Source organism: Hyperoodon ampullatus (genome assembly GCF_949752795.1).
Source record: "Hyperoodon ampullatus genome assembly, chromosome: 1".
Lineage (NCBI taxonomy): Eukaryota > Metazoa > Chordata > Mammalia > Artiodactyla > Ziphiidae > Hyperoodon > Hyperoodon ampullatus.
Genome location: NC_136914.1, coordinates 8705560 through 8716858, shown reverse-complemented (window position 1 = coordinate 8716858; position 11299 = coordinate 8705560). Strand labels below are relative to the sequence as shown.

Here is an 11299-nt window from a genome sequence, read left to right as displayed (position 1 = left end):
TAATGCCAAAATAATGTTCTACGATAAGAACATACCATTGAGTGTTTAAACATTTCCTTGAGTTGGGGAATTTGGGTGGCCTTTCAGCCTTATCAATGTTCTGAAATGTCCTTCTCAGTAGATTCTAGGGCACTTATCTATTTCTGGATTCACAGAAGCCAAAGAGCTGGGCTGAAGAACACATATATTTAAACTTTCAGCTAAATAGCCTTCCAGAAAATTCCATCCCCATTTATGTCCCAACTAGAAGGGCATGAGGTCCCTCTCCCCAAACCCTTATCAATATTTGAATATTATCAAACTTTCAACTTTTTGTCAATCTCATGGGTGAAAAATAGTATCTCATTTAAACATATATTTCCCTGATCTCTGGTTAAGACTGAATATTTAAAAATATGTCTATTATCCATTTTGTATAAATTACCCATTCACAAACTTTGCCTGTTTTGCTAGTGTAGAGAGAAGTCGCAGCTCCTTTTCCATCTCCTCCCCGACGTTTGGGCTACAGCTCATCCAGGACATACATGAATCCTCATGTTGTCTCATTCCAACGCCCAGTTGGCGAAATGAGAGGAAAGTGGAAATGAGGAAGTTTCTGTTAGGTATATAGCCATTGGCCCCAGGGCAAGTTCAGGAAGTCAGAGAATGAACAAAGAGGTGGCTGAACTTCTGTGGCAGGTAGATGGGGTTACGGGGAAGGGCGGTCAGTGAGAAATTCCGGGTGGGAGAGTGGCTGGGAGATTGGTGGGAACAGGAGGTCTAACATTCCATTTTTTTCCTAACGTTCCATTTTAAGTTTCTCTATCCCCCCAAACTCAGTGTGTGCAGACTTTGGTAGAAATCAAGGAACTGGAATGGAATTCCATGTGTGGGTGGTGGAGTCTGAGATGCTGGAGAGCTCGGTGGAAGAAGAGGGTCTGGAGAGGCCTGTGGGCATCTTCTGGGTGACCCCCTGTGACTCAGCTCAGTCCTGTGACTTCAGTGCTCTCGTCTGCACCTGTGTTTACAAGCACATTGGCACCAACCGATCGTTAGAGTGATGTTTAATGTTTAATACAGTTTCTCATCATCGGCTCTGTAGACAAGTTCTCCAGGGCCTATGAGAAATTGTTTTCCCTTTACATGAGGTTAGTATTTTACTCACATTTGAGAAACTGTCCTATAGTGTAAATAAGATTAGCTGCTTTGCTAAAGAGAGTACTCTTATAAGACCTTTCGTATGTATCTACATAAACCAATAATATGATGATAATCATAATAATTTGTATCTAGTCTTTATAGTAAGTATGTCAGAATTCCGATAAGGAAAACGCTTTATTTTTTATGCATATAAAGTATTCTCTAATTCAGATCAACCCAAGCTGATTTAGCCTGAATTATTGAGGGTTTATTGTTCTGTCAAAATATAAAAGATGAAAGTTATTTGCATATCACATCTGCAGCTTCAACTTGGAGAGCTAGTACTTACACAGTTATGAAGCCATGCATTTCTCTCAGCAGCACAATGTGGCTTCACAGTTTCCCTCAGGCTAGCTAGGAATAGTAGCAAAAAAAAAATCAGTTTTTCTTGTAACTGAGTACTGATCTATATGCAGGGAAGAACTTTCATAATTATGAGGGTTCATGTCTTACCTATTAAGATCACAGTTTGGAAAATGTTTTTTTGGTTATTAATCTGAGTCAGGCACTGTGCTAGGCACAGGAGGAAAACAGATGAGGACCACATTGGAGGAGACAGAAATGTAAAGTGATGATTAGACAAGCAAAGGTTTTGGAAGACTTGAGGGACTTGTTCTAAGGGCACGTCACAGGGAGTACGTCTAGAACTGACTGGGGGAGCAGGAAAGCTTCCTGGACGAGGTGACATTTCTGTCAGCCTTCCAGGGAGAAGAGGCTTGCTAAGTCAAGACAGCAAAATGAGAACACAAAGGTATGGAATTCTACAAAAGGGAAGGTACCCATGAAGAAACGCGGGGTTTGGAAAAGGCATTCTGCATTCTAGGGGTTCATATTTCTGTCCCTGAAAAAACTGACAAGGTGGCTAAAACTCAGATCACCTGCGCTCTGTCCTTCTGTTGGATATGTTTCTCTTTTGGTCCTCAACCCTGATGCTGAGAAAATCTCTAACCAGCAGGGGCTGGTTCTGGATTTTAATGTTATGGCGTGGTGGGGTATTGAGATAGATACCTGGGAAGACTATGAAACTTATGTCCAGCTAACCACAAATAGGATAAGAGGATTGGAATGAATTAAAAGATATCTACAGATACTTGGAAGGCATTATGAGTGTATATCTGAAATCAGGTTAAAAATAAGCCGCAGGTTCTCTTGTGATTTCCGAAACATCTTTGTTTAATCATAGAATTATGTCCATCTTCCATTCATCATAAATAATCCATGTCATTACTTTACCAATCCTTTTGAAAAAATTTGGTATTTAGCATAAACAAACACTGAACATTAGCCAGGGGTGTGTTAGTTTAAACCAGAAGAGGGAAGAATAAAAAGAAGAACCCACAAAATTTTAAAACTTAGAAAAGAGCACATGAAAAGATGAACATTCTCATCCATTTATAAAATCAAATTTCATAACAACCATTAAAAAAAATCCAGGTGGAAAAACAAAAATATAATCTAACGTATTTCTTTCATAAATACATTCAGACAAAACAAATGCATAAAAGAGATAGTGCATAGATATAACAACATATTTTAAGAAATGAATAATTAAACCCCAATAATCATGAATTTAAGATATATTTTGATTTTATTTTTTGTCCTTTATGGAAAAATATGCACAGCATTTGTGTAAAAAAAGAAATAGGTATACACATCAATAAAGCCACCAAAATTCACTATGTAAAGAAGATTATTTGAAAACAGAACACATTTTGTTTTAAAGCAAAAGGTAAAATGTTATATCAGTTTCAGTTGAATTTTATCCCATAGTCACACCTACTATAGGTGTTAGATAACAGAGGTAGATAAGTTGGGGGAAAAAAATCAGTATTCTAATGCTAGGGAGAAGATTTTTATGATAGCTCAGACAGACAATTTCATTCACTCTGAAATTCAAAGAAGCTTGCAGGAACAAAACATGAAAACCTTTCTGTGCTCCATATGTAAGCAAAATTACTGTAGTTTTAAACACAAGTGAAATTCTTGACAATAGGAATTCTTGCCAAACAGTCTGTTTAGCATAGCTTTTTGCAGGGTCTGGCACTAGCCTTAAAACTCACACCCAGGCTAACTCTTATGAAATTTATGAGGTCCAGTGACATTGAAATGAGTCAGAAGTAACACAAGATGAGAGTTGGTAGTAACAATGATGTACGATACTGATAAACATGGTGAGTTTCTAAGGAATGATTTTTTGTTGTTGATAAAACAACAAAACAGCTGCTGAAGATATGGTGTGACTCATGATGCCAATATCATCTGTCAAATCACGAAAAGACATGTAGAGAGGATGTGACAGAATGGTGTGCAGGAAACAGAAAAAGTGTTCCCTTATTTCTATACATTGCTTTATTCTCTATTTGGGTCGGGAAAGCTCTTCCAGACATAGTAGAAGCAAATATTGGATACTCCATGGCAAGCTGATGCCCAACTGGGAGTTAATTTTACTTAATGTTTTGGTTGATGAATGTTTTTGCATCTTCTGTGTCTATTTTTCTTTCCATCCAGCTAGACAGAGTGTGTATATGTAACATTTGTTTGCCTCTATGACCTTTATATTTTCATTTATTTGTAAGAGCAATGTGATTTAATTTTTTGTTTTAAATGTTGCAAACATTTGTCAAATCTGCCAAGGAAATTCTCATTAATAACTTGTCTCAAACGCCTTAAGTGTGCTTAATTCAAAGATGTAACAGGCTGCTTCTGGCTAAAAGAGGAAATTTGTGCTCTGCACATCTGTGTAACAGGAAACAAATTTTGGTCTCCGTTGTGGAATGTGAAAGAATCCATCATTAATTGTTGCTGCTCTCGAACTAACTGTAACGTTTTTGGGTCTCACATTTGGTTGTTATGAGTTTGCAAGTGTGCTGGAAAACAGGTAAGAAAGAAATAATGGAAGAAAAACGAAAAACATTTGAAATATAATTTTAAGAATCCTGAAACCCAAATCCTGTAGTTTATCTGAAAACTGCACGTACTTTGACTCATAACTCAAACATCAGGCCCTTTCTTTGAAGCAGCTTATAATAAATTTAAGACATAGAACACCACAATCTCTTGTAATGGAACTGAGGAATTTCTGAGTGGAAACTATTTGAAGGAATGTCTTAAAAACTGATGTCAAGAAATGCAGATGACTTATGCTTTTCAGCATCTATTCAATCTATGACCCCTGCTGAGTTGATAAGGAAGAGGCATGTCACAGTTTCAGAAAAAAAGAATCACACGGGAAATCAAAGTATCCGTGAATAAGACTTTGGAAATTTTCACTGTCATGAGAAGAGCATTTTCCTGATGGTGTGACCTCATTCCAAACAGTACAGTAGCTAGTAGAGAGCTGTATTGCACAGAAGGTGGTACGAGGAAAACGTGTTTGCTTTTTGTCACTTATGATGACTGTTTCCCTTGTTAGGAAAAAAGAAAAAAAAAGAACAAGTCCAAAATACTGAACCACCCCTGGCAGTAACAAACAAAGTAGGTTTTGGAAATAACGCTCTCGTCAAATCCATTTTAAGGCACTTAAACAGTTATGTCGTATTTTTTTTGTGTAAAAAAATAAAATATGCATTGAAGCAATGTTCACAAATACATGTCTTCAGAACTGTTTGTATGTACAACACTGTACGTATATACATCGCTGCGGAAAGACCACCTCCTTCCTTATACTGTTGGCCTCGTCAACTTCACTCCCTACAAGAAAGGAAAACATGACATCAGAGTTGGACGGTATCCACGAGCAAAGTGAGAGCATCAATTAACACCAGATAATTTATGCTAAGAGAAGGAAAAAGAGGCCCACCTAGACAGCATTATATAACCCATGATCCAAACCCCTGGATCCAAATAAATTCACGCGCCCACCTCACTGGCCTGCAGAATCTGGCATCTCCCCCGCACCCGGCATGGCTATTCATCCCATCTGCTGTGCATTAGATGGTGCCTGTGGGTCTCAGTCAGTATTGTCTGTAAAGCAGAGGAGACACTCAAGGATACCCTTACGATGGACACTTTGTTTTTGTGGCCAGGTGGAAAGGGCTAAATATTCCAAGCCTTCTGGATTATTCTACATTAGCCATTGGCCCCCTGGTTTGGAGTGGTTTCTGTGCAAAGGGAAAAATGAACAGCGTCCAGTTTAGTCTCCCTTTTGGAAATGCTTCGGTTACTCTGCAGGATAAATCCCAGAGCTTTTAACCATTTAGAAGAGAACTTCATTCTGATTAATTTGCTGTTCACTATGACTGTATATTATTGATGGAGTATTAGGGTTTTCAAATAATCTTCTTCATTCTTTGTCAAAATTTATATGTATAAATTCTGGTCTATCATGCACATACACATTGTTAAACACGAGCATATATACAAATGAAGTTTTCAAAGGGGATAAATAGCAAAAGAAAGAAAATTACTAAACGCTCCTGTACCAATTCTGAGTGGGAAGACCCCAGACTGGAGTGGTCCCCAGCACAGAATGGTGTTTGCTAACATTTTGTTCAATAACAAGAGGAGGGAAGGTGCTGGAGGGCTACTTTCTCAGGCAGGATTCTGGGGACCTAGGGCTCTCCTTCTAAAAGCAATCTTGGGGGTGGGGGGAGAGAGATAAATTAGGAGAGTCTGGGATTAACATATACACACTCATATATAAAATGGATAAACAACAAGGACCTACTGTACAGCACAGGGAACTATACTCAATATCTTGTAATAACCTATAATGGAAAAGAATCTGAAAAAGAATATATATATATATATATATATATATATTCCTATATATTTTTATTCTTATATATATTCTTATGAATATAACAATCACTTTGCTGTACACTTGAAACTAACACAACATTGTAAATTAACTGTACTTCAGTACCAAAAATTAAACAAAAGCAATCTTGTGTTTCTTGGAGCATTGTTGTGGTGTAGGGGAAAGATTTTGGAGGACACATAGACCAGGGTTCAAGTCCTAAGTCTAGCACTGAGTAAACCCACCCCCATAACCCTGGGCAAGTTGCTCATCTCTCTGGGCCTAGTTCCTACGTGTTCAATGGGGATAGCAGAGCCTGCTACCAACAGTGTTGTAGAAAATAAGGAACATCAGTGATGATAACAGTGATTATATCAGATAGCTTTTGTCAAATACCCGCCACGTAATCCTCCACAACTCTAAAGAGTAGATGTTATCATGAGTCTTAGTGTGGCAGAGACTGAGGTACAGAGACGTGAAGTAACACGGCCAGGGTCACACGGGGGTAAGGTGGCAGAGCTGGCAGGATGGCTCAAGGGCCCACACTCCGAACCTGGTGAAGGCTGGCACGTGCTTAGCATAACACAGAGCTTAACAGGCTGTAGTGGGGCTATTCCGTTTTCAGGACACTAAGGACACGACACACAAGTGCTCTGTCACTGGCTATCTCCTTGCCACCTTGTGAGCGGGCAAAAGAAGTCTTGCAAAGTCTGAGCCACTGGGAAGAAGCCAGTTATGGGCACTTCCGTGGTATGTGCTGCATCTAAATTTTGTATGAGTCACTTAGTTTATTTTATTTTGGCTGATAATTTAGAAAATCAAATCCACAAATATCAAATAAGTAACAAGACTTCTGAGCCAAGTGTGGTGCAATTGACATCCTTGTGTGGCCTCCTTTGCTACTGAAATTTTATTTTTTAATTCCCAAACACATAGTACAAAGAAGTTATTATGTGTCTGGAAAATTAAAAATAAAGTAGACACTCTGGATAAATCCAGGTGCTATCATATTTAGAAAGGCATGTGAAATCAGGACACATACGAATGATCAGGTGGACAAAGATGGTGGGCACCCGAGCAGAGGGGCACATATATTTTGAGTATATTTACTGAAACTTTAATCCACTGTAATATGCCCTTCAATATGAGCAAATTAAAAAGGGCTTTTAAAGACCTACCTTTTAAGTATCATCGTGCTGTTATAACAATATATAACAATTAGCCCTCAATCTTCTTGTTCAAATTGAATTGGATAATGTGTCATTATTATCGTATTTAGTTAAGAAAATGTGTACTTGAGAACAAGGTTATATGTGCAAAAGTTAAAGCATATGAACAGCCAAGATTCAGAAATAGCATTTCAATCTGACTTGGATCCAAATAAGATTCTTCTAGAGTCTCACCTTCTGCCTTGACACCATCCAAGACCTTATTGTTGGCACCAACACACTTCCCAGAAGGATCTGCACCGGGTGGTAGATCAGCAAGGGGACGGATATTAAAGAGAGGTACTCATGGCCTGCAAACACGATCTTCAGCATTGGAATCCCTGAGGAACAAGGAAGACAGAAAACCTAGAGGCAAATTCAGTCTGTCATCAAACTAAAGATGTACTCCATTAAAACTGGACTTCGGATTGCACCATCTTTCCCTTGTGTATATTCACAGAACTAAAAAGGGAAGGTCTGGAATGACTCACCAAATCCTTCCATCTTCCTTTCACTGTGTAAACCTCCAAGCTCTACCTACAACAGATTAAAACTGAAAAGGTGGTCGGTTCAAGGGCACCAGTAACTCTCACTGCAAGTTAGCAGCCTGTCTAACAAGGAGAGGAGAGAAGATAGTGGGGAATAGAGTTTCTTTTTTCTTTTTTTTTTTAATTTTTAAATTTTATTTTATTTATGTTTTTATATAGCAGGTCCTTATTAGTCATCAATTTTATACACATCAGTGTATACATGTCAAGCCCAATCACCCAATTCATCACACCACCACCCACACCCCACTGCCGCTTTCCCCCCTTGGTGTCCATACGTTTGTTTTCTACATCCGTGTCTCAATTTCTGCCCTGCAAACCAGTTCATCTGTACCATTTTTCTAGGTTCCACATATGTGTGTTAATATACAATATTTGTTTTCTCTTTCTGACTTACTTCACTCTGTATGACAGTCTCTAGATCCATCCACATCTCAACAAATGACCCAATTTCGTTCCTTTTTATGGTTGAGTAATATTCCATTGTATATATGTACCACATCTTTATCCATTCGTCTGTCGATGGGCATTTAGGTTGCTTCCATGACCTGGCTATTGTAAATAGTGCTGCAATGAACACTGGGGTGCATGTGTCTTTTTTTTTTTTTTTTTTTTTTTGCAGTATGTGGGCCTCTCACTGTTGTGGCCTCTCCCGTTGCGGAGCACAGGCTCCGGATGCTCAGGCTCAGCGGCCATGGCTCACGGGCCCAGCAGCTCCGTGGCATGTGGGATCTTCCCAGACTGGGGACGAACCCGTGTCCCCTGCATCGGCAGGCGGACTCTCAACCACTGCGCCACCAGGGAAGCCCCATGTGTCTTTTTGAATTATGGTTTTCTCTGGGTATATGCCCAGTAGTGGGATTGCTGGATCATATGGTAATTCTATTTTTAGTTTTTTAAGGAACCTCCATACTGTTCTCCATAGTGGCTCTATCAATTTACATTCCCACCAACAGTGCAAGAGAGTTCCCTTTTCTCCACACCCTCTCCAGCATTAGTTGTTGGTAGATTTTCTGATGATGCCCATTCTAACTGGTGTGAGGTGATACCTCACACCAGTTTTGATTTGCATTTCTCTAATAATTAGTGATGTTGAGCAGCTTTTCATGTGCTTCTTGGCTATCTGTATGTCTTCTTTGGAGACATGTCTATTTAGGTTTTCTGCCCATTTTTGGATTGGGTTGTTTGTTTTTTGATATTGAGCTGCATGAGTTGTTTACATATTCTTGAGATTAATCCTTTGTCCATTAATTCATTTGCAAATATTTTCTCCCATTCTGAGGGTTGTCTTTTCGTCTTGTTTACGGTTTCCTCTGCTGTGCAAAAGCTTTTAAGTTTCATTAGGTCCCATTTTTTTATTTTTGTTTTTATTTCCATTACTCTAGGAGGTGGATCAAAAAAGATCTGGCTGTGATTTATGTCAAAGAGTGTTCTTCCTATGTTTTCCTCTAAGACTTTTATAGTGTCTGGTCTTACATTTAGGTCTCGAACCCATTTTGAGTTTATTTTTGTGCATGGTGTTAGGGAGTGTTCTAATTTCATTCTTTTACATGTAGCTGTCCAGTTTTCCCAGCACCACTTATTGAAGAGACTGTCTTTTCTCCATTGTATAAGCTTGCCTCCTTTGTCATAGATTAGTTGACCATAGGTGCGTGGGTTTATCTCTGGGTTTTTTATCTTGTTCCATTGATCTATGTTTCTGTTTTTGTGCCAGTACCATATTGTCTTGATTACTGTAGCTTTGTAGTATAGTCTGAAGTCAGGGAGTCTGATTCCTCCAGCTCTGTTTTATTCCCTCAAGGCTGCTTTGGCTATTCGGGGTCTTTTGTGTCTCCATACAAATTTTAAGATTTTTTGTTCTAGTTCCGTAAAAAAGGCCATTGGTAATTTGATAGGGATTGCATTGAATCTGCAGATTGCTTTGGGTAGTATAGTCATTTTCACAATATTGATTCTTCCAATCCAAGAACATGGTATATCTCTCCATCTGTTGGTATCATCTTTAATTTCTTTCATCAGTGTCTTAGAGTTTTCGGCATACAGGTCTTTTGTCTCCTTAGGAAGGTTTATTCCTAGGTATTTTATTCTTCTTGTTGCAATGGTAAATGGGAGAGTTTCCTTAATTTCTCTTTCAGATTTCGGAATAGAGTTTCTTCGAGAAGGCTGAGGCATACTAGTAAGGTAGAGGTAAAAAATTGATCTTTTCTGCACAACACTGTAAAGCAACTATACCACAATTTTTTAAAAAAGCATCTTTTCTTGCTTAGTAGTGAAACACTCTATTGGTCTTTAGGGAAGCCTGCCTGGCACCATTTCACAGCCCCCAAGTTCACTTTGGGGCTGAAAGGATAAGGTAAGATAAAGTATGGTATATATGGCTATAAGTAGGAGGGTACTTTAGCCAAATAGACATTAATAAAGGCTTTTGCACATTCTCTTTTGGCCAAGAATCTCGAAGTGCTTTAAGCAGTACTGTATATGGCAGATGAATTCTAAAATCTGTGCTGAATATTAAACCCCACAGTGAAGGCTGTAATGGAACTCAGGTAAATGAATACTACTTCTGAGTCTACCACTCTGTAATATTCAGGGCAAGGCATGCATATTTTGTAAACAGCTGCCTAACATATGTAACTATTAAGCTTCTGTAACAGAATTCAGACACTGGTTATTTGACTATTATCACCAATTGCTTTAATGTGGTCCAGTTGTCAGTACGGCTGTGTATGTACATCAGTTTTTCAACTGAATAGTTTTAACAGCTTAGCTTTCTTTTTGTTTCTTTGAGAACAACCACTGAAAAGGACCCAGGCTCCTAAATACACACAATGATGGCACATAAATAACGTTTTAAGATAGCCCGGTGAGGAAAGCTCTGCTTTTTCAATTATTTTTACCTTCTAATAAATTTCAAGCCTTTATGCAAAAATGTATTTCATGGCTGCTTTCTTTTTCATAGCCTCACATATCATTGCCATAAACTGCAAACACTTAACTCTTCCCAAAGTCTCTCTCAAAGCTTCAAGCGTATGCATTTAGATTTTTGCACAGTTTCTGTCTTCTCACTAATATAAAGAACAAAGGAGTTTTCCTTTTAAAAGTAATATGCTTAATCCACTTATTGTGTTTGAATTAGATCAGTGTTAGATGTTGAAAAGCAGCTTTTAATATTATAGTCCCAGAGGGCTTCCCTGGTGGTGCAGTGGTTAAGAATCCACCTGCCAATGCAGGGGACGTGGGTTTGAGCCCTGGTCCGGGAAGATCCCACGTGCTGAAGAACAATAAGCCCATGCGCCACAACTACGAGCCTGCGCTCTAGAGCCTGCAAGCCACAACTACTGAGCCCGTGTGCCACAACTACTGAAGCCCACATGCCTAGAGCCCGTGCTCTGCAACAAGAGAAGTCACCACAATAAGAAGCCCACACACTGCAAAAAAGAGTAGCCCCCATTCACCACAACTACAGCCCACACGCCACAACAAAGACCCAACACAGCCAATAAATAAATAAATAAATAAATAAATAAATAAATAAATAAAATGAATAAAATCTAAAAAAAAAATTATAGTCCCAGAAAGTTACTACAATGAGAAATGAAGAAGACCTGAACATATACTACTCCTGT

General features: G+C 38.7%; 1 protein-coding gene across 7 annotated transcripts in view; it reads right to left on the bottom strand.

Moving 5' to 3' along the window:
* Positions 1-4774: 4774 nt before the first annotated feature.
* The window catches only part of SLC10A7 (solute carrier family 10 member 7), a gene marked incomplete at both ends in the record, with an annotated part of 243271 nt that continues 236746 nt past the window's right edge, over positions 4775-11299 (bottom strand). For 5 of the 7 annotated variants that reach the window (XM_079712724.1, XM_079712726.1, XM_079712730.1 and 2 more), the window contains 2 exons: positions 4840-4869; positions 7321-7466. In XM_079712724.1, the coding sequence (XP_079568850.1) occupies positions 4840-4869; positions 7321-7466 (176 nt within the window). Of the gene's footprint in view, positions 4870-5237; positions 5280-7320; positions 7467-11299 lie in introns of those variants that run through there. The other 2 variants (XM_079712725.1, XM_079712728.1) reach the window with 2 other exon arrangements.